Source organism: Tachysurus vachellii, chromosome 14 (assembly GCF_030014155.1).
Source record: "Tachysurus vachellii isolate PV-2020 chromosome 14, HZAU_Pvac_v1, whole genome shotgun sequence".
Lineage (NCBI taxonomy): Eukaryota > Metazoa > Chordata > Actinopteri > Siluriformes > Bagridae > Tachysurus > Tachysurus vachellii.
The window spans coordinates 3330972-3355804 of NC_083473.1; the positions used below are offsets into that span (position 1 = coordinate 3330972).

Below are 24833 nucleotides of genomic sequence, written 5' to 3' on the forward strand. Positions count from 1 at the left end.
AGGTGTCATACAGAGCGCACAGGTGTCATACCGAGCGCACAGGTGTCATACAGAGCGCACAGGTGTCATACAGAGCGCACAGGTGTCATACAGAGCGCACAGGTGTCATACAGAGCGCACAGGTGTCACAGAGCGCACAGGTGTCGCACAGAGCGCACAGAATTTAGGACACATTTCTTTTTGCCGTTAAAGGAAATATATCATTACAGTCTGCAAAATAGTATGGCTTGGTTTATTATATAAAAATATATTTAAAAATAAAACATTCAACGCCTTATCGTATGTCACAAAAGACAAATCTGATTTAATTATAGTCTCACTTACAGTTTTTCTCAGTCGCTTTGGAACGTTTCTCAGATCAGAAATGAAATTCTCAAAACTACTTGTTCAACCTCCACATCATTTAGTCATTTGTGCTCATCATAAGAACATTTCTCGTTGCTTTGATCAAATTGCGAATGCTTTGGTACATCATTTAATGGATTGTGTACAAGTGTCTGCTGTTTCCTACATTATCAGTTGTTTATGTCATGTTGATCAAAATATATTATACTGGTTTCACCTAAATGGTCTGAACCCCCAAAACATTTAGGCATCAGTTCATTGCACAAGTTACTGAGTGCAAAATGGTTAAACCAGTTGTCAAAATTTGTAAAGCTCTACTTCTTCTTCACAGTTCTATTAAAGTTTTCTTGTAAATGTGTCCTGAATTGATGAATTGTGCAGATGAACCTTCAATGTCACTAATGAAGGGGCGTGTACCAGTATGTACAGGTAAAACATCTATGGACATTCATTCATTCATCTTCTACCGCTTATCCGAACTTCCTCGGGTCACGGGGAGCCTGTGCCTATCTCAGGCGTCATCGGGCATCAAGGCAGGATACACCCTAGACGGAGTGCCAACCCATCGCAGGGCACACACACACACACAGACTCTCATTCACTCACGCAATCACACACTATGGACAATTTTCCAGAGATGCCAATCAACCTACCATGCATGTCTTTGGACCGGGGGAGGAAACCGGAGTACCCGGAGGAAACCCCCGAGGCACGGGGAGAACATGCAAACTCCACACACAATCGAACCCCCAACCCTGGAGGTGTGAGGCGAACGTGCTAACCACTAAGCCACCGTGCCCCCCCATCTATGGACATACTTTATCTAATTTACATAAACTTCTTATAGTGACTTATATATAGTATAATACAGCATGTTTGACCTATGCACATTTGCTATAGCTGTAGGAAAAAAACATGCAATATGTGTACATTTGATATAACTATCTTGTGAAATGAAATGAATGTGCATAACTAATTAGGTATCTTCTGGGTTGTCAAGTGAACCACCTTACAACTTTATGTGGATGAGGCTGGCTTCAATCTGAGCAAAAGCAGAAGATGTGGTTCGAAATGTCATCGGCCACAGAGCTACTGTTGATTTGCCAGGCCAGCAGGGAGGAAATATCACTATCAATATCTCATATTCCCCTTATAGCCCCATACAACACACAACATCTCCTCACCTTCTTAGAGATGCTCTATAGGCTCTCATCCCTGATGATGAGAGGGGTCCATTTCGAGATGATTTACAATACCAAAGTACGTGATACAGTACTTTCTGATAATGTGAATTTCCATCACTCAAACACCATCAGGCAATGGTTTCTGATGCATAACAGGATGCTGATTCTATTTCTCCCGCCCTATTCCTCAATCCTCAACCCAATTGAGGAGTTCTGTTCAGCATGGAGGTGGAAGGTCTATGATTGCCAGCCATATACTCAGATGACCCTGCTCCCTGCCATGGATGCAGCATGTGACGACATCACAGCGGAAGCCTGCAGAGGCTGGAAAAGACATTCCAGTTTTTTCCATGCTGTATTGCAAGGGATGATATCTGTTGTGATGTGGATGAAAATCTGTGGCCCGACAGACTGGGACGTGAGGGGGTAGAGACAGATTGCACTGTATAGTGCGGCATGCACAGTTCTGCCTAAGACGTTTTTCTGTTTACCTTTTGGAATTTTAATTTGTGTCTTTTTATTTTCTATCACAATGACATTATATTGTAATATTTTTGTAGGTCCACTGGTGGCTTAGCGGCACGGTGGCTTAGTGGTTAGCACGTTCTCCTCACACCTCCAGGGTCAGGGTTTGATTCCCGCCTCCGCCTTGTGTGTATGGATTTTGCATGTTCTCCCCGTGCCTCGGGGGTTTCCTCCGGGTACTCCGGTTTCCTCCCCCGGTCCAAAGACATGCATGGTAGGTTGATTGGCATCTCTGGAAAATTGTCCCGATTGTGTGAGTGAATGAATGTGTGTGTGTGATGGGTTGGCACTCCGTCCAGGGTGTATCCTGCCTTGATGCTCGATGACACCTGAGATAGGCACAGGCTCCCTGTGACCCGAGGTAGTTCGGATAAGTGGTAGAAGATGGATGGATGAAATTCATAATTGCCACTTAGAAGAAATTCAGTCTTGTGCATTTTCAATACTTGTAATCCAAAACATAGTTTACATCAGGAAATACTAAAATAAAGCATTGTCATATTGTCACATTTTGACTATCTTGTTCGTAAACAATGATAAAAGGACTTGTTATTTTGATGGAAATGATATGTACACAAATACTTACTTTTGAGAGAAGTACTAAGGATTTTGGGAAAAGAACAGGGTTTTGCAAGAAATCCAATGTATTGTGCTGTTTGTACACATGGTTTTGAGAATGCACTTACTGATTTGCAAATCTTAAGGATGATTCGAGAAATGCTCCAAAGCGACTGAGAAAAACTGTAATAATAACTACTATAACAACTTCACTATTATAAGTTATAAGTGTCGGGTTATATGTTTAAAATGTGGTGTGTAATATTGTTACCTACAAAAGAATCGTTTAATAATCTTTTATTTAAAATCATTTCAAGGTTGTAGCATATTTACACAATAATAATAATAATAATAATAATAATAATAATAATAATAATAATAATAATAATAAATACAATAATAATAACAAAACAACAACAATAATAATAATAATGATAATACTAACAATAATAGTAATAACAGTAAATAATAACAATAATAATAATAATAACAATAATAATAACAACAATAACAATAATAATAACAGTTATTATTATTATTATTATTAATAATAATAATAATACTAATAATAATACTAATAGTTTATATTATAATAATAATATAATACAATAATAACACCAACAACAACAATAATAATAATAATGATAATAATATTACATAAATAAATAAATGGTACATGCAATGTTTATAAAAAAGAAAGAAAGTAGAAATTCTCATTGTGAAAGAAATTATTTTAAAGCACATAATTATCGGTGATTGTTATTGTTATTAGTATCGTTGGCGTAATTGTTTATTCATGAAGCGGTAACATGGCCAAATTTGGTGTTTCCGGTTATAGGCGGGGCTTTAAAGCGGCGTCACCGCCCACTGTTTCTGTGGAAACTTGGAGCACTTTTCAGCGCGCGGAGTTTTATATCGCACGAGCCGTGTGCGCGAGCGACAAAGAGAGAGAGAGAGAGAGAGAGAGAGAGAGAGAGAGAGAGAGAGAGAGAGAGAGAGAGAAGCAAAACAGGTAAGAGTTTAAATGGGAATATATTATATATATTTATATACATTTTTATATCTGTTTATATGTTAATCAGCTTTAATGTGTTTATTATAAATATGTCTGTGTACCAAAATGTTCATGTTGTGCAGAATAAATGGATGTAAATGTTGTATTACAAATAATATATATCATAAAATATTGGCTTTTAAAATCATTATAAATATATAATATATATCATAAAATATTTTAAAGCCTTTTATATAATCATTATAAATATTATATCCAAGCAACGAAAGCATAAATGTAATAGAAGCTATGACATTATCTCGTATGTTAAAGTTTCACTACTTAACCAAAATGTCTCATTAGGAATAAAAAAAAAATGTATGAATTAATTGATTAATCTGATCAAGATGATATCGGTGTCTTTCTGATCATCTTTAAGTGCTTTAACACAAATGGATGTGACACCCATGTGATATTATTACAACTCAATTCTGTTTGGAGTCGCTCAAATAAGCACAAAAAAATTCTTATTTCTATCCATGGAATTTTCTGTGGCTTTCACTTTTCTGTCTCCTCGTTTCCACTTTCTCGCCCACGTTGACTTCCAGCCGCAGTTCATGTGGATTTGACAAATGCCTGAATAAGAAAAATATATGAACCAAAATGATAAACGGCGTAATCTATATCAGCAATAGTGTATTTATAGAAAGTTTTCTGATATCCGGGACTGAAAGTGAACCTTCAGGGGTTTAATTGACATACACAGGGACTTGTACCCTCATGTAATCCAAGCCATGTATTGTCATTTAACACAAAAGGTTTCTGTAACGAGGTGTTTGTTCAACATTTATGGAAGGAGTCTCCAGTTTCTGTGTTTTGCACTTGGGGACACTTTAGTGGTCCATTGGTGACTGGGTGTCCCTCTGGGTTACAGTGACAGTGACGTGACATACAGTACGGCTAAGTACGGTGACCCATTAATCAGAATTCCTTCTCTGCATTTAACCCATCCAAAGTGCACACACACAGCAGTGAACACACACACACCGTGAACACACACCCGGAGCAGTGGGCAGCCATTTATGCTGCGGCACCCGGGGAGCAGTTGGGGGGTTCGGTGCCTTCCTTGCTCAAGTCGTGAATACCTCAGTCGTGGTATTGCCAGCCCGAGACTCGAACCCACAACCTTAGGGTTAGGATTCAAACTCTTTAACCATTAGGCCACGACTTCCCTTACAATACGACTTACAATATATAAAATTTGATACGGTGGTGAAAAAGTTGATAAAACCTGATCATGTGCCCCAGTGGCAGTTCTTTATATGGTGAAGAATATGTGATGTACTGCACCGTTGGCTCCTTTACTTTACTCAGACATGATAAAGTGCCCTCTATTATGCTGCGATGTGGATGGAAATGTGATGAAGGTCCAACTAAGGATCATTGCCAGTGGAAAAATATGTGATGTAGTGCCATATAGGCTCCTCTGTGTGCAAAGAAACAAGATGTAGTGCCCTATAGGCTTGGCTACTTCACTTAAACATGATAAAGTGCCCTCTAGGATGCTGTGCTGTGTGAGAAAATGGGATGAAGTTCCATCTGGGGTCCCTTTCCAGTGGGGAATATGTGATGCAGTGCCCTATAGGCTCCTGTTTGTGTAGAGATGCAATGAAGAACGTGATGCAGTGCTGTATAGGCTGTAATTCTTGATGAATTGCTCGCTAGGATGCCTTTCGAGTGTAGAAGGATATGTAACGTAGTGCCCTATAGGGCCCCTTATTTGTGAGAACTAATGAAGCAGTGCCTTCTAGGTAGAGGTCTTCTCGGGTCTAAAAAAATGTACCCGACCCGAAGTGACCCGAATCACTTTTTACCCGAACCCGACGTGCATATATATATATATATATATATTTATTTATATATATATATTTTTTTTAAGAAAGACCCAACCCGAGACAAACCCGAAAAAATTAGACCAGAGTCCGACCCGACCTGACGGCAATTTTTTTTAACCCGACTGGACCCGAATGTTACTTTAGTGTAACCGCTACAGCGTGGATTCAAAATTGATTGACAGGTCTGTTTCAACGAAAATTAGCTTATCGTCAGTCACACGATGTCGCAAGCAGTCTTGGCAAACAGAGTAGAGGTTGGAAAAGGACTCGAGTCGATGCATACACGCGAGATACAGTAGTTCGGGTCTCCTCGGGTCCGTTCTGTAAAAACACATTCATTTTAAATTACCCGAGACCCAATGCCGCTCGGGTCGGACCTCGGGTTTTCGGATCTAAGTGGACCAGTGAAGACCTCTATTTCTAGGTGCTCCAGTGTGCATGAGAAGGGATCCTCTATAGTGGACAATACCAGGAGTTCATTATTTTCACCACTATAGGACATGTATTGTTATACTATAAAAAATAAGCTACAAGAAAAAGGTAAGCTAATCTGCTAACATTAACACGGCTACAAAAAAATAATAGTAGCATTGTTTTGAGAGTAACCTGGTGGCCTGTAGAGTATTTTCTGGTGCCAAAAGTTCCAGTACGTCATGCAGTGGAAAAAATGGCCATTTGAAGAGATTGTTAACAAATTTGTCATTGTTTCATCTATGTGCACGTAGACATTTTACGTGATCATTTTGCGTCACCGTTCAAGATTTATTAGGACAACTCGTATCTCACGGCTTGAACCATAACACAGATCAGTCTGGATTAACGCTGGATTAACTTTATTACCTCCAGTAAACCACCGAATCTACTGCCGTGAAATATTTGGTGCAATTTAAACAAACTTCTTGGGGTTTTTTTTCCACTCCATTTTTGTACTGACACATTTGATTTGTATCCAGAGTGTCTAAGGATCTTTCTGGAAGCCATCTTGACTCTGAGGCTACAGTTATGTGGGTAACCAGCATTCTACCATTTCATCCACTCCCAGTTATACACAACCTCAGAGATGAATATGGTACAGACAGGACTGTCATCTTCACCGCAACATACCAGAAAACCTCAGCTACGCGGCTAGTGCAGGGCTAATTACTAAACATGGCGCCTTCAGGATACGACACAATCCAGCGGTTTTGACGCACATGCAGCACAAATAACACAACTGGGTTAGGCATAAAAATAAACACACAAGACACTATAAACAACTACACACATACATAGATACACACTAACTACACTACACTAAGCAAACTGTCTGCAGTTCCACTTACTTATTACTGCTTGTCCCAGTTCTCACTGACCAAACTCTGAGCTGGGAGCAAAAATGCCTCAATGACTGGATGGATAAAGTACCCAGAATCCCCTGTTTTGTTAGTTAGAGCTAAGAAAATAAAGTCCTTAAAAGGTCCATAAAGCAGATAAGGCTCTTGAAGCCCAAGCTTGTGTAGAGAAAACTCATTTTGGGGCGGACGAAAGATGAAGTCTCTCCTTGGGCAAATAAAGCCCATTTGGGCAGAAGAAACCTCAGCTTGAAGCATCTGGAGCCCTTAATTTGGCAAAACATGCCCCTGTTTGGACAGAGAAAAGCCCTGGAGCTGTAAAGACGTTCCTGGGTGGGTGGATAGTCTTTACATGGACATTTATAGTCCCTGGAGCCTTTGAATTAGTGGATAAAGCCAGAGTTTAGGCAAATGAAGCCCCTGCATGGGCAAATGAAGCCCCTGCTTGGGCAGATGAAGCCCCTGCATGGGCAGATGAAGCCCCTGCATGGGCAGATGAAGCCCCTGCTTAGGCAGATGAAGCCCCTGCTTGGGCAGATGAAGCTCCTGCTTGGGCAGATGAAGCCCCTGCTTGGGCAGATGAAGCCCCTGCATGGGCAGATGATACTTGGGTCTTGAAAGCCAATTTAAACCCTACTGCTCCAGCAGATGAACAGATAAAATGTGTTACAGAGTAAATTTGTAATCAGAAGTAGATTTATGTTTTGTATAAATTTAAAGTTATCAACATTAGGTGAGTGTTATTTTTGTCCTGTTATTTGTACCTTAGTTTTGCTTGTAAATCTCAGAGTAATCAAACTTCAAGTGTCCCGCCGTGATATTTCTGTGTTATTACTTATTATTTTTTACATTTATTAACGGTGTCTTTCGGCAGTAAACGTTTGAGGTTTGTTAGTTGCCCGAGGCACCAGAGACGCTGCCTTGACTGTTTATACAGCGAGTTTAACTGTGAGACAAACCAGCGATTAAAAGGTGACAATTCGTCTCGACCCGGCCCGTTCCCCTCCTCTTCTGCGTTCACACATTTCTAAAGTGCATGATGTCACTTTTTCTTTGCGCTCCAGGAGCCAAGATGTAAATAGTTTCCACTCACCTCTTGCAAACATGTCGTTAAAGAGTGCGAACAGGGCAGCGTAAACAAGACACACAACTCTTCATCTAGTGCACAGAAAATATTCAGCTTTATTTCTTTTCTCTGTTGTTTTGTGGAAGGATACAGAGACGACGCAGTAAAAACAACGATCATTTTGTATATTGTTTCCCTTCACACACACACACACACACACACACACACACACACACACACACAGCTACCACCAGAGTTAGCGCACATGGCATTTGCTTAGCAACTTGTTATAACATGAGCATTATATTCTTTTTAGTATCAAAGTAATGACATGACTCATATCCCAATAGCAGCACTGTGTGTGTGTGTGTGTAGAGAGAGACGTAAGAGTGTTATACTTTAACCTTCATTATTGAAGGATAACATGATGATGAATCTCTATCAGAATCTAAACATCCACACATTATTCCCATCCGGATTATTTGGGAATTACGCGACGCTGCAGTTGAAGAACACGTCTGAATTTCCATCTTACGTTTAATTTTAAACTTTTGATCAGATTCTCAGGCTGATGAGTTCACATGGAAAGTATATAAGCTACTACTGCAAACATATCTGAACTGAGACATGTACACAGACACACACACAGATACACACACACAGATACACACACACACACACACACACACACACACACACACACTTAATTCTCCCCAGATTGACTTTTCTGTAGTGGATTTAAACCACAAAACCACACTACAGTTTATTTAGCCAAATAATTCACACAGTGTGTGTGTGTGTGTGTGTGTGTGTGTGTGTGTGTGTGTGTGTGTGTGTGTGTGTGTGTGTGTTTCTGTCTGTTTCCCTCTCTCTGATGTTGGAATGTGACTTTTTTCAGAGGAGGATATTATTTGTTTAATTTTTTTTGTTCTTCAGCATGGGAGGTGGTATGTGATCCTCCTACAACACCTCGCTAGAATATGCACATATAATACACACACACACACACACACACACACACACACACATGCTGCTTCATGCACCATTTAAACTTAAACCATTTAAACTTTTCCAGTTCACGTGTAAGGAGTAATGAAGGAGCACTGATTCTAAACCTGTTGAGCTTGTTGTGTGTCGGAATGTTTATTTCTTATGGTGTGTTTTACACAGGCTGAGAGGATACACACACACACACACACACACACACACACACACACACACATACACACACACACAATACACCACAACACTTCATATAACCCCCCAAACCCACACACACAAAATTCACCATAACACATATGAACACACACACACCATAACAACTCATATAACCCAACAAACATACACACAATATTCACTATAACACATATGAACACACACACACTCTCTCTTTAATCATAGATGGATGACGTTTGGAGTTTTGTGTTTTTGTGTTCAGTTTTGTGTTCAGATCACTGATGTCTGACGTATTTCTTGAGACACTGTGTGCGTGTGTGTGTGTGTGTGTGTGTGTCACCACTGTACACACTCCAAAAGGCACATTAGTGAAAGATTTACACACGGCTTGGCGCTGTGGAACACAGGAAAAAGAGCTCGCTGAGATTTCCTCTACAAGAACTAAAAATATACTCTCTTTCTGAGATCAGAGTGAATATCTGGACACTGCTCTCTGTATAACGTGCACTTGAGACACTTTTCAGAGTGAATTAAGGTGAGAGAGAGAGAGAGAGAGAGAGAGAGAGAGAGAGAGAGAGAGACAGAGAGTTTGACACTCACCAGCTCAAACAGTGGCTGTATTCAGAGATGGATGTCTTTATGCTGCTCTTGAAGGCACCATTAAACACCACAGCTGCTCCTGGGGTAAACGGCGCGAGACCACAAAAACACACTTATACACACACCTCCATCCAGCTCAGACTCTCCACAGAATCAAGTCATAACAACAGTTGAGTCCCTGAGTTGTACAGCAACACAAAAACATGATTAAAGTCACACAGCAGGACAGCATTAACAACAGCAACAACAAAAACTAAGAGTTGAGAGAGAAGAGTTACAAAAAAAAGTGTGTGAATGTCTAAACAAAAAGATATCACGCTACAGGCCATATGTCAGAAAGTCTATGATAAATAAAAACATTTTGAGTAAGAAAAAGAGAAAAAAGAGAGGTTCAGAAAGTCACTTTTTCTTTTTGAGAAAAAGAGTTTGAGGTTCAACCAAAAAAATACATTTAGCTGACAGAATAAATCCCAGAGTTACGTTGGATGAATATGCTAATTTAAACAAAAGAAAAAACTCTCGTATGCAGTATAAGCCCCGCCCACTTTACTAATAAACTGGTCTTGCATGACAGACAGGCAGCAAACACATAACGATAATTTACAGTATATACTGTACATGAAACCGGAAAACACACAAGAGCTGAACTCAGGAAGCAACAGAACACAGAACACGGGGACAATGAGCTTGAACTGGGACACGGTGAAACACACTGAGACACACAGATACACACTGAGACACACAGAAACACACTGACACACACAGATACACGCTGAGACACACAGAAACACACTGACACACACAGATACATGCTGAGACACAGTGAAACACACTGACACACACAGAAACACACTGACACACACAGATACACGCTGAGACACACAGAAACACACTGACACACACAGATACATGCTGAGACACAGTGAAACACACTGACACACACAGAAACACACTGAGACATGGTGAAACACACTGACACACACAGATACACGCTGACACGCACAGATACACGCTGAGACATGGTGAAACACACTGACACACACAGAAACACACTGAGACATGGTGAAACACACTGACATACACTGATACACGCTGAGACACAGTGAAACACACTGACACACACAGAAACACACTGACACACACAGATACACCCTGAGACACAGTGAGACACACTGACACACACACTGAGACACACAGAAACACACAGAAACACAGACACAGATACACACTGAGACACACTGAGAAACACAGATACACGCTGAGACACAGTGAAACACACTGACACACACAGAAACACACTGAGACACAGTGAAACACACTGACACACACAGAAACACACTGAGACACACAGATACACCCTGAGACACAGTGAAACACACTGACACACACACTGAGACACACAGAAACACACAGAAACACAGACACAGATACACACTGAGACACACTGAGAAACACAGATACACACAGATACACGCTGAGACACAGTGAAACACACTGACACACACAGAAACACACTGAGACACACAGATACACACTGAGACACAGTGAGACACACTGACACACACAGAAACACAGACACAGATACACACTGAGACACACTGAGAAACACAGATACACACAGATACACGCTGAGACACAGTGAAACACACTGACACACACAGAAACACACTGAGACACACAGATACACACTGAGACACAGTGAGACACACTGACACACACTGACACACACAGAAACACACAGAAACAGACACACACTGAGACACACTGAGAAACACAGATACACACTGAGACACCCTGAGATGCAGTGAGACACACTAAGACACAGTGATACACACTAAGACACAGTGATACACACTGAGACACACAGAAACACAGTGATACACACTAAGACACAGTGATACACACTAAGACACAGTGATACACACTAAGACACAGTGATACACACTAAGACACAGTGATACACACTGAGACACAGTGATACACACTAAGACACAGTGATACACACTGAGACACACAGAAACACAGTGAGACACACAGAAACACAGTGAGACACACTAAGACACAGTGAGACACACTGAGACACACTGAGACACAGTGATACACACTAAGACACAGTGATACACACTGAGACACACAGAGACACAGTGAGACACACTAAGACACAGTGATACACACTGAGACACACAGAGACACAGTGAGACACACTAAGACACAGTGATACACACTAAGACACAGTGATACACACTGAGACACACAGAAACACAGTGAGACACACAGAAACACAGTGAGACACACTAAGACACAGTGAGACACACTAAGACACAGTGAGACACACTGAGACACAGTGATACACACTAAGACACAGTGATACACACTGAGACACACAGAGACACAGTGAGACACAGTGAGACACACTAAGACACAGTGATACACACTGAGACACACAGAGACACAGTGAGACACACTAAGACACAGTGAGACACACAGACCTATGAGCATGTAAACAGACAAGCAATTTAGAAATCAAAACATATCAGGATTACACAATAAGGAGATCAACCAATGACAAGTCAGGTTAGGAGACAAAAACACCCAAACAAAAAGTTTAACTCCATGAAATAATGACAGTTACCATAGTGACAATAATAAATGTAAGAAATTAGCAGGAGTAACAATTAGCAGAAGGAACAGATAATATCCATACATGAAAAACGTGAGCAAGGTGTAACACACACTGGATGAGAGAACCTGAGAAACTCCACACTGACAGCTGAAGATAGCCATGATACCACCACCAAGCTTCCATATTTCCAAGCACTCATTGTATATTTCCAAGCAGTTCAACTTTTGGGAAAGTTTCAGATGTTCTGTTTGTTTTGTAAGATGGAGATCAAGGTTAGGGTCAGGGTTAGGGTCAGGGTTAGGGTCAGGGTTAGGGTCAGGGTTAGGGTCAGGGTTAGGGTCAGGGTATGGGGATGGACATCATGCTCATGAACATGAACAAAAGGTGCATTTAAACACTCTGAGGTGAAAAAATGGGGGAAATGACAAAGATATATCAAGACGGTGACACGCTTCTGGTTGGTGTCTGTATTTTTATTTTTTTTCATGTTCTAGAGGTATTTGTTAATGGGGACATCGTGGACAGCGTTGTCACCTCGGTTTACACTTCCATGTAAGCAATAAGGGAAAGCTGTTACACCTGTGTGCACCATTTAGGAAGATTTATTACCCCTCTCTTTCAGCTTTTAAAAATGTTATGGATGAAAAGGGGCTTTTGATTTTTTTTTTTTTCTCCGTGGCACTCTGTGCTGTGTTTCCGTCCTGCCAGCTCGGAGTGACACCGTAACCAAATGTCAAGAGTTTGGAAAGAAAACAAAAGGAAGGACAGAAAAAGGTCTGGTCATGATTTGAGTCTGGCATTGCGTAAAAGCTGAAAGCTTTCTGAGTGAGTCTGTAACACACACACACACACACACACACACAGATTGAAGTTCAGGACACTCACAGGCTGTCTGTTTTAAATCGCTATACATAGCTATAGACTTGATGTTTTGTATGTGTACAGAATAAGGAAATAGCTTCGGTCAACATCTCTACATTCTTTGCATTTCTTTTGCGGCTTTCACAAACTCTCAAACTCTCCGACCGGCTTTCTGAACTTCCTGCTGTTTGTTTGTGCCTTTCTTTCCTTTACAGTCTATACGACATTGAATATTTCTGGATGGAAACACACACACACACACACACACACACACACCGCCATCTGATTTTCTCATGGTTTACACGACTCCAACAGCCGTAATAATCATGTTTACATTCACTTTTATTCGCTTGGCAGATGCTTGGCACAATCGAGTCCAGCTGTTTAAATAGTGGGTGCCATGTATGACACCGGCTGTCCTGAAAAAAATGGCCAAGATAGTACAAGAAGATAAATAAAGGAGCAGTAAGACCAAATGAGAATAAAATATTAGTTTAACCCTTGTATGGTGTTCAGGTCTGTGGGACCCATATTCATAAACATCAATAGTTTTGAAAAACAGGGGGGCACGGAGGCTTAGTGGTTAGCACGTTCGCCTCACACCTCCAGGGTTGGGGGTTCGATTCCCGCCTCCGCCTTGTGTGTGTGGAGTTTGCATGTTCTCCCCGTGCCTCGGGGGTTTCCTCTGGGTACTCCGGTTTCCTCCCCCGGTCCAAAGACATGCATGGTAGGTCGATTGGCATCTCTGGAAAATTGTCCGTAGTGTGTGATTGCGTGAGTGAATGAGAGTGTGTGTGTGTGTGCCCTGTGATGGGTTGGCACTCCGTCCAGGGTGTATCCTGCCTTGATGCCCGATGACGCCTGAGCACAGGCTCCCCGTGACCCGAGGTAGTTCGGATAAGCGGTAGAAGATGAGTGAGAGTGGACCAACACACCATAAGATGACACACAGGATTGTCTTGTGGTCTTTTCCTTTGTAAAAACAATGAAGTATTACAGTTTAATGGTTTGTGAAGACCGCTACACGTTAGATGTGATACACATTCTAGTTCAGTGCAGTGCTTTGGGCATGTTTTAGATCATTTTACCTCACATCTAGTTAATAGTTACACATTTCAGGATGGTTGAACAGCAAACATCTCAGGATTAAACAGAAGCTGTGACGCCGTGGTGCTACCACCACCATGCTACTAAACTGAGCACCTGAATATATCACTACCTGGAGGCTGAGATCTTTTGTGTGTGTTTTGTGTGTGTGTGTGTGTGTGTGTGTGTGTGTGTTTGTGTGTGTTACAGGTTGTGAGTGAACGTGGATCAGGATGAGTGACCAGTTTAGCTGTGAGAACTGTAAGGAGATCCTATACGGGAGGAAGTACATCCAAGTGGATGACGTCCCTCACTGCGTCCCCTGCTACGATCGTCTCTATGCCAACAGCTGCCAGGGCTGCAAAGAACTCATCGGACACAACTCACGGGTCAGGGAAAGAGACTGAGAGTGTGTGTGTGTGTGTGTGTGTGTTCAGTACAGCCTTGTGTTGATTAAATTCACACTTTGGAGGATTAATCCATGCCTTCGTTATATAAACACGGTTTGTCTTGTGCAGAGCTACTAGCTGTTCGGAATGCACTCAAGTACCATTACACACAAGTGACGACAATCATTAATCACAACAACACAATAAACATCTGAGTAAATGTATTTAATGTTTCTAAATCTACAACTTTTCTAAAACACATTTTACATTAATGGAAGATGGATAACAAATACATTGGAGTGATTCTAGAAATGGAGTTACTGGGGCATTAGGGGTCCGAACTGTGGTCCTATTTTATAGGGGTGGGAACTATAGTCTGATTGCTTTGGGGTAAGAACTGTGGTTTGATTGGTTACACTGGGCATTAGGGATAGGAAATCTGGTGTGATGGGTTATTGGGGCATTAGGGATAGGAAATCTGGTGTGATGGGTTATTGGGGTATTAGGGATAGGAAATCTGGTGTGATGGGTTACACTGGGCATTAGGGATAGGAAATCTGGTGTGCTGGGTTATTGGGGCATTAGGGATAGGAACTCTGGTGTGATGGGTTATTGGGGTATTAGGGATAGGAAATCTGGTGTGATGGGTTACACTGGGCATTAGGGATAGGAAATCTGGTGTGATGGGTTATTGGGGCATTAGGGATATGAAATCTGGTGTGATGGCTTATTGGGGTATTAGGGATAGGAAATCTGGTGTGATGGGTTACTGGGGCATTAGGGATAGGAAATCTGGTGTGATGGGTTATTGGGGCATTAGGGATAGGAAATCTGGTGTGATGGGTTACACTGGGCATTAGGGATAGGAAACCTGTTGTGATGGGGTATTGGGGCATTAGGGATAGGAAATCTGGTGTGATGGGTTATTGGGGTATTAGGGATAGGAAATCTGGTGTGATGGGTTATTGGGGCATTAGGGATAGGAAATCTGGTGTGATGGGTTATTGGGGCATTAGGGATAGAAAATCTGGTGTGATGGGTTATTGGGGCATTAGGGATAGGAAATCTGGTGTGATGGGTTATTGGGGCATTAGGGATAGGAAATCTGGTGTGATGGGTTACACTGGGCATTAGGGATAGGAAACCTGTTGTGATGGGTTATTGGGGCATTAGGGATAGGAAATCTGGTGTGATGGGTTACACTGGGCATTAGGGATAGAAAATCTGGTGTGATGGGTTATTGGGGCATTAGGGATAGGAAATCTGGTGTGATGGGTTATTGGGGCATTAGGGATAGGAAATCTGGTGTGATGGGTTACACTGGGCATTAGGGATAGGAAATCTGGTGTGATGGGTTATTGGGGCATTAGGGATAGGAAACCTGTTGTGATGGGGTATTGGGGCATTAGGGATAGGAAATCTGGTGTGATGGGTTATTGGGGCATTAGGGATAGGAAATCTGGTGTGATGGGTTACTGGGGCATTAGGAGTAAGAACTTTAGTCTGATTGGATACAGGGGCATTAAGGGTGGGAAATGTGAACTCACTTGTGACAGGGCATTAGGAGTGGGAATCGTGGAATGATTGATTTGGGGGCATTAGGGCTGAGCAGTGTGGTCTGATTGGTTAGGGGGTATTATAGGTAGGAACTGTGGTATAACTGGACACAGGGGCATTAGTAATGGGAATTGTAAAGAGGTGTTTAGACGAAATCTATTCACAACTTTATTCTGTGTTTCTCTTTGACTCTGGACCTCCTTGCTGTTGAATGGCTGCTTCCCCTCTCCCTGAGCTCACATCCATTATTTCTATGAGGATTGTAAGTGGGGAAAATGAGTCTCTCAAATAGTCTAAATAAAGCACTATGTCTTCTGGGAGATGTAGTGAACCCATCTTACGATCACCCAAACAGCTGTGTACACAGGGGAATAAAACTCAAAATGTTCACACCTCTTCACTGGAAGTCCAAAGTGTTTCATGCAAACATGAAAATATGGAGCGTGATCTGTGTGTACTCATCGTCAGCTCTGGATAAATCGCCGGAGAACGTCGTGAACAGAAACACGGCGATCCACCATGTTAATATCACAGCTTCACTGAGTGTAGACACAATGTATTGCAAAAGTATTCACACCCCGTTGAACTATTCCACGTTTACAGCCTTGAACTGAAATGGAATTACTTCTCACCAACTCAATAAATGCTTATTTAACCAAAAAGGGCAATAGAGTTAGGTGGAAACAGATGATTCACTGTTGGGACTAATGGGAAAAGCCGAAAGTAGAAAAAGAAGAACAACAGGGAATAAGGGAAAAGGGAATAATTGGTTTGTTGCAAAAGTATTCACTCCAGGGTCAATATCAGCATTGCACATCTGGATCCTGATATTTTGGCCATTTTTTTTGGCAGAATTGCTTAGAATTGCTCTGTTAGATTTGACGAAATCCTTTGTTTCTGAGTTAGTCTTGCCATGACTTGTGAGTCAGATTGAGGTCTAAGCTTCGACCGAACCATTCAGGCTCTTGGTTTCAAGCCATTCCGACGTACTGTAGCTTTGGCAGATGCCCCAGTATAAAGTCTCTTACAGAGCCTAACATTTTTTCTTCGTTAATTAGCCTGTATTTCTCTTCCATCCATCTTTAAGCTTTTTATTCTCTGCTGGTGAAAAGCATTTATGGCATTTGGCGGACGTCCTTACCCAGAGCGACTTTTTATTTATTTATTTTTTTTTTTAAGATTTTTTATCTCATTTTATAAAAACGAGCAATTAAGTGTTAAGGCCCTTGCTCAGGGGCCCAGCAGAGAGGTATTCAATCTCAAAACCTTCCAATTGGTTATCCAATGCCTTGGCCACTTAGCTACCACATCCCCATAATGTGGTGCTACCACCATGATGCTTTACTCGGTGTGATGATCAGTGTTGGCTGAGCAACAAATGTGGCTCTGTCCAGGTCCTTTTGAGTTACTCTTGGCATCTTCAGTGCTTCTGTTTTAAGCTGATGAACTGGTTGTGTCATGTTCTTTACTTAAGGTCGACGTTAATATTGACACTGTTGTTTTCATAGCTCATTAGTCTTCATGGCGTTGGTTGAGATATGCTTTCTAACAAACTCTATGTCCTTCCAGGACACAATGGACACAAACCAACTTCATTCCATTGATGATTTTTATTGTGACTTTTGATGGCAAACTTATTTATGTGTTTGACAACTACAGGGATCTATATTTATGTAATCACAGCTTTTGTAAATAACTTTATTGATTTGTTCCTTGAGTATTTTGTGTAAATTTGTGATATATAGTCTGGAATTTTTTCAGGTTGTATGTTCAGTTGTAGGTTATATTATTAAAAAATTTTAAGTGATTGAGAACAGGGGGCACGGTGGCTTATTGGTTAGCACGTTTGCCTCACACCTCCAGGGTTGGGGGTTCGATTCCCGCCTCCGCCTTGTGTGTGTGGAGTTTGCATGTTCTCCCCGTGCCTCGGGGGTTTCCTCCGGGTACTCCGGTTTCCTCCCCCGGTCCAAAGACATGCATGGTAGGTTGATTGGCATCTCTGGAAAATTGTCCATAGTGTGTGAGTGCGTGAGTGAATGAGTGTGTGTGTGTGTGTGTGTGTGCCCTGTGATGGGCACTCCATCCAGGGTGTATCCTGCCTTGATGCCTGATGACGCCTGAGATAGGCACAGGTTCCCCGTGACCCGAGTAGTTCGGATAAGCGGTAGAAAATGAATGAATGAATGAATGAATGAATGAGAACCTGAAGAGAAACCAACACATTTCCACTGCCACGCTGTGTCATGCTTTTCATTATTGGTGCCATAAGTGTATTTTGTGTGTGTGTGTTTAGGAGTTGTACTATGACGACCACCACTACCACGAGGAGTGTTTTCGCTGCTCCCGCTGCAAGCGCTCGCTTGCCGATGAACCTTTCACCTGCCAGAACGAAGCTCTTCTGTGTAACGACTGCTACTGCAGCGAGTTCTCTTCCAAATGTGTGGCCTGTAACAAGACCTTCATGCCAGGTACGTAATACATTTACAGCATTTAGCAGACACCCTTATCCAGAGTGACTTACTGATTAAACTGATTTATTTCAGTTTATACAACTGAGCAATTGAGGGTTAAGGGCCTTGCTCAGGGGCCCAGCAGTGGCAGCTTGGTGGACCTGGGATTCGAACTCATGACCTTCCGATCAGCAGTCCGACACCTTAAGCGCTAGGCTACCACGTCCCACATACCACATGTAACAGAGCAGCTTGTACAGGGAGATCCCGTTACAGGTGTGGGAAAGGGGAAGATTCTGGTGTTCAAAACACCTGATGTTTTTAAATTTTATCAGTCAGACAGACGGATGAGTCGTAATTAGTTTCACCGACTCAGGTGGGACAGTGTGATTACGACTGGAAAGACCTGTAGAGCAGCACTCGTCTGCCCACGGGGATCATGTTACTCTCAACTGACACACACTGTCACTAGCATGACACATTAGAGAGACAGAGAGAGAGACAGACAGATAGACAGACTGGATGTTCTGTATCTGCCCCATGTCTCAGGTACATATCTATAAGCGTGAGTCATATTGATGCACGAGTATCAGTTACATCATTTCACACACACGCAGAGAAAGTGTGCTGTTTAATCAGACCAGCTGACTGACTAAGTGTCTGAGTATGTGTGCCTTTCTTTCTGTCTTTCTTTCTTTTTGTCTTTCAATTTTCTTCCTTCGATACTCTTACTTGATTTTTTATCGATTTTTCTCTTTTTGAATCTTTCATCCTTTTCTTTTTCTTTTACTTTTTTCTTTCAAATTCTTTTTGTTTCAAATATTTTGTCTCTTTGTTCCTTTATAATAATTTTCTCTGTTGTTTTGTTTGATCGTTTACTTGACTTTCTATAATACATTTTTTTATCTTTATTTCTTTCTTCTTTACTTTTCTGCAGTTTTATTTGATTGTTTATTTATTTTTTCTATATTTATTTTTTTCTCTTTCCATTTTCTTTCTTTCTTTCTTTCTTTCTTTCTTTCTTTTTTCTTTCTTTCTTTCTTTCTTGACTTTTTTGTTTATTTCTCTTTTGCACTCACTCACTCAGTCACCCACCACCAGTAGGCACTCTATCTATCTATCTATCTATCTATCTATCTATCTATCTATCTATCTATCTATCTATCTATCTATCTATCTATCTATCTATCTATCTTTAAAGACAAAGATGATTAATCAAATGCATGATAAGGCGATCTGTTAAGGTTATGGAGTGATTCGCACCATCCTATAGCCATACATGGGCATCACATCACCCATGACATCACTTCCTGTATGAGAGGTGACATTCTCCAGACCGGACTGTATCAGTGGAGTAAATATGAATGGAATGAGCTAGGACATGTTTTATTTAGGCTTGACTCGTGCTCTTTTTCTTTCTTTCTTTCTTCTTTCTTTCTTTCTTTCTTTCTTTCTTTCTTTCTTTCTTTCTTTCTAAAGGCTTAACCTTAAAAAAGGGTTATTATTATGTTCAAATTTTCAATATAAATTTTAACATTTTAATAAATGTCAAATCCTATTAGTATTATTGAGAACCTATTTTTCTTTCTTTCTTTCTTTCTTTCTTTCTTTCTTTCTTTCTTTCTTTCTTTCTTTATTTATTTATTTATTTATTTATTTCCCCATCATCCCCCTAGGCTCAAGGAAGTTGGAGTACGGTGGTTCTACCTGGCATGAAGAGTGTTTTGTGTGTTGTGTGTGTCAGCAATCTCTGGGCTCACAGTCTTTTATCCCTGATAAGGATGAGTATTATTGTGTTCCCTGCTACGAGAGACGCTTCTCTCCCCGCTGCAGCCACTGCAAACAGGTCACACACACACACACACACACACACACACACACACACACACACACACACACACTTGCATAAATATAAGTGCCAGGTTACCATTTAATTACCAGCCATTTCTGACTGTGTGTGTGGGTATGTTTCAGATCCTGCTGCAGGGTGGGGTGACGTACCGAAACGAACCTTGGCACAGGGAGTGTTTCCTGTGCACAGGCTGTAAGATGCAGTTAGCTGGTCAGCCCTTCACCTCTCAGGAAGAAAAACCTTACTGTGTCAAGTGTTTCAGCTGCCTGTATGCACAGAAATGCACCGCCTGCAACAAGGCCATCACAGGTGTGTGTGTGTGTGTGTGTGTGTGTGTGTGTGTTAGATGTGTCACTCTGTGTTTATGTAAAGTTTACTACTCAAGATCTGCACTTGCATTTAAACCTGAAGTGGGCGTGACTTTTATACCATTTTTCATGCCAGTTCACACCAGCCAGCTCTGCCTTCTGATCAAGAATTTCTCTCTCTCTCTCTCTCTCTCTCTCTCTCTCTCTCTCTCTCTCTCTTTTCTCTCTCTCTCTCTCTCTCTCTCTCACTCTCTTGCTCTCTCTCTCTTTCTCTCTCTCTCTTTCTCTTTCTCTCTCTCTCTCTCTCTCTCTCTCTCTCACTCTCTTGCTCTCTCTCTCTCTCTCTCTCTCTCTCTCTCTCTCTCTCTCTCTCTCTCTCTCTCTCTCTCTCTCTCTCTCTCTCTCTCTCTCTCTCAGGTTTCGGCAACGGGAAGTACGTTTCCTTTGAGGACCGTCAGTGGCATCAGTCGTGCTTTAAGTGCTCCGGATGCTCCATCTCTCTGGTTGGAGCTGGATTTTTTCCCAATGGCTCAAATATCCTGTGCAAAGATTGTAACAACTAAACTACAGATTCTGTGTGTGTGTGTGAGTGTGCACGTGTGTGTGTGAGTGTGTAAAACACTGATCCAGGATCAGGAGTCAGCGATACAGTCAGAATATATCATTCACAGTATAGTAATCATTTACCAACATGTTTTTACAGTTAGAAGTGCAATGTGTAACACCACTGATGTATTTTGAAAATATTAAACCTTTTTACAGTTCCTACAATTCAGATTTGGCAACAATTTCTTCTAAAAAAAAAAAAACCCAAAACATTCTGTGCTATAAACCTGATTTGAGGGCGTGGCAACGCATGACTTACTGTAGTTAGCGATGTCACAAAATAAACCAGACCAATCACGTGTGATATGCATATGATCAAAGAACAGTGTAATCATGATAAACTTTTAACTTATAAAGCTTGATAAACTTTTATTTTATATATATATATATATATATATATATATATATATATATATTTTTTTTTTTTTTTTTATGAGGAAAACCACACACACACACACACACACATACACACACACACATGAAACTTGTTACTAACAAAACATTTCTGATGCTTTGACACTGGAGCTCAAGAAGTTATATTTTTGTCATGGAAAGTCAAATAGCTCTTAAATTGTTAAAACTGTTGCTAGGCTTAATGGTGAAACAAGCATGCCAATCACAAGCTAGCTAATGACCGAGGTAACCGATTTAGCAAGCTAACACACAGCTGTCTGAGACAATTTAAAGGCGTAGTAACAGTGGAAGTGACAAAAAATCATCAGCAGTGAAAATCCTCCTGTTAGCTAAAATGATCTTGTAATTATACTTAGCACTGACTGCTTAACAAGATCAAATTTTCTTGTTTCTTCTTAGCGTGAAGCTGCAATGTGTATCAGCACAGCACAAAGTTAAGCGTATTTACAAACAGCTTTATATATATATAAAAATATATATACGCATGATTTGTCCTGAATAAATGTTAACATCACATACTGTCATCACTTGACTTACTGCTTTGAGCGTCTTGCTGAGCATGATGAACCACATTCCAACAGACAATTCATATGATGTGCATGTAGCAGTGCGGTTTTTACGGTTCTCATGTCGAGTCGTGTGCATTTCAGCCTGTAAATTAGGCACGAGTGTTTAGAATCTGTCTAATCTGTTATATAATCTGTATATATCATCTATTATATAATCTGTATAATCTGTTTATAACCTATGTTCACATTACACGCCTTCCTGCTACACATGTGCTTCCTGAGGACCCAGAGTTCCGCTGTTTAGCTAGCTAGCTTATTAATGTATAATGTCTCATTAAAAAAAAAACACTGTCGTGCTGAGTGAGAAAATTAATTGTAAAATATTTTACAAAAGTATGTTAGCATTCTAGGGGGCACGGTGGCTTAGTGGTTAGCACGTTTGCCTCACACCTCCAGGGTTGGGGGTTCGATTCCCGCCTCCGCCTTGTGTGTGTGGAGTTTGCATGTTCTCCCCGTGCCTTGGGGGCTTCCTCCGGGTACTCCGGTTTCCTCCCCCGGTCCAAAGACATGCATGGTAGGTTGATTGGCATCTCTGGAAAATTGTCCGTAGTCTACCGTAAGCGGTAGAAAATGAATGAATGAATGTTAGCATTCTAAAAAAGCTAGCTAGCATTATTAATATTACAAATATTGGGAGAGCATGTATAGCTAGCTAGCATTAGAAATAAGGAATGAAACTGTCTTAGCTTGGCTAGCATTACACTGAGGCATTGTTTTTGGAGCGACTATACATGAATTGCTTTAGCTATATCTAGCTAGCTAACTGTAACTCTAGCTAGCTGATTGTGATTTCAGATAGTTGAAAGTACATCAATATTAGCTAGTTATCTATGATAGTAATGAATATCTACATAAAAATATGATTTAGATGGAACACTGGCTTATTCAGTACCTACACTATATGACTCATAGCAGCTAGTAATGGAAATTAATTATACAACGTTTACTAAACTGAACCAGCCTGTTTATAAATCAGCTAGCTAGCTATTAAAGTGACTTAGCTAAACATCAATAGCTAGCTAGCTAGCTGTGTTGTTAGAAATGATGTCTGAAACATAGCTAGTTGGATTGTATTACACTGAGCACTTCTCAGATGAGTAGCTAATTGAGAAGCTCGCTAGCTGTACTAAAGTTAGCTATTTATCTAGCTAGCATGTCGCTGTTTCATAGAGACAATATAAATGTGAGAATGCTTATGAGACAAAATAGTCAGGAATTTTAAGATTTCTCTCAGTTGAATTACTGAGCAAATATTTCAGATTTAAAATTACACCATAATTAGATCGATTTTTTTTAATCGGGTAAATTTTAGCTACTGATACAAATATTTTTTTTTGTTTGTTTTTATTATTTTACTTCTTGTTAAATTAATTGTAAAATGTTGAAATACTTGATGTGACCCTTTCTGCTGTTTCTATTTAGTCATCAATTCCCAGTTACAGCTCTGCTAGCCTAATGCTTCTAATAAAAATCACAACAGAAACACAATCTAGATATCTTTAAATGACAGTTTTGCAAATTCTGTTGAATTAAATTAGTTTATAATATTACGTATAATCAGAAGCACGAGCGTTCAGAGAACCTCAGGCGTGTAAAGTGAACATGAACGTGGGCTCCATATTTACACGGCTTCAAAAATATTTTCCGTCTATATATTTTGTCGGAAACTTCACAGGAAGTTTCCGTCATCTGTTTATCCTAATATTCTAATCATGTTGAATTTTAATGACATTATAAAAGGTTATAAAGCCTGTATAACACAGCGGGAGGAAATACCATGTGTCTGAGTCTCTGAGTAACAACACAACAACGAGAGGCGTTAATACACAACATAATAAAACAATGCAGGTGGCGATAGGAATTTATTCTATCATAGAGTATTCAACAAAAAATGTGTACACTTGTGTGTGTTGAATGATTACATTAAATTCCTAACGGATGTTTTACTTGGGGTTGAGTTTCACTGATTTAATGCGAGAGTTAAAATCCATTTATTGGAAATAAAACTGAAATTCAAGATATAAATAGTAATAAATAAAGTTTGAAAGTTCTGTCGGAAAGTGAAACTCGCTCCTGTATGTAATGAAAATTATTTTAGTTGTGTTTCAGTGTGGTGTGTTGTGTTGTGTCCTATTGTGTAGCATTGTATGGCACGCTTCAACAATTAAACAAGTATTAAATCTGCAGAATTGCTTTTTCTTTGTTGATTTTTTTTTTTTTTAAATTCAATTCAATTCAATTTTATTTGTATATCACTTTTAACCACGGACATTGTGTCACAGCAGCTTTACATAACATAAGAAATACAAAATATTCAAAATATTAGACTTATATTTAAATGTGTTTGTATTTATCCCTAATGAACAAGTCTGAGGTGACTGAGGTGACTGTGGTGAGGAAGAAACCTCCTTAGATGGAAGAGGAAGAAACCTTGAGAGGAACCA

General features: G+C 40.5%; 1 protein-coding gene across 2 annotated transcripts in view; it reads left to right on the forward strand.

Moving 5' to 3' along the window:
• The window catches only part of fhl3b (four and a half LIM domains 3b), a 95107-nt gene extending 70529 nt beyond the window's left edge, over positions 1 to 24578 (forward strand). The window contains exons 1-6 of one of the 2 annotated variants that reach the window (XM_060886332.1): positions 3510 to 3624; positions 14455 to 14633; positions 18484 to 18658; positions 20317 to 20486; positions 20615 to 20801; positions 21218 to 24578. In XM_060886332.1, the coding sequence (XP_060742315.1) occupies positions 14478 to 14633; positions 18484 to 18658; positions 20317 to 20486; positions 20615 to 20801; positions 21218 to 21363 (834 nt within the window). In that variant the 5' untranslated portion in view covers positions 3510 to 3624; positions 14455 to 14477 and the 3' untranslated portion in view covers positions 21364 to 24578. Of the gene's footprint in view, positions 1 to 3509; positions 3625 to 14450; positions 14634 to 18483; positions 18659 to 20316; positions 20487 to 20614; positions 20802 to 21217 lie in introns of those variants that run through there. The other variant, XM_060886333.1, reaches the window with a different exon arrangement.
• Positions 24579 to 24833: the final 255 nt, after the last annotated feature.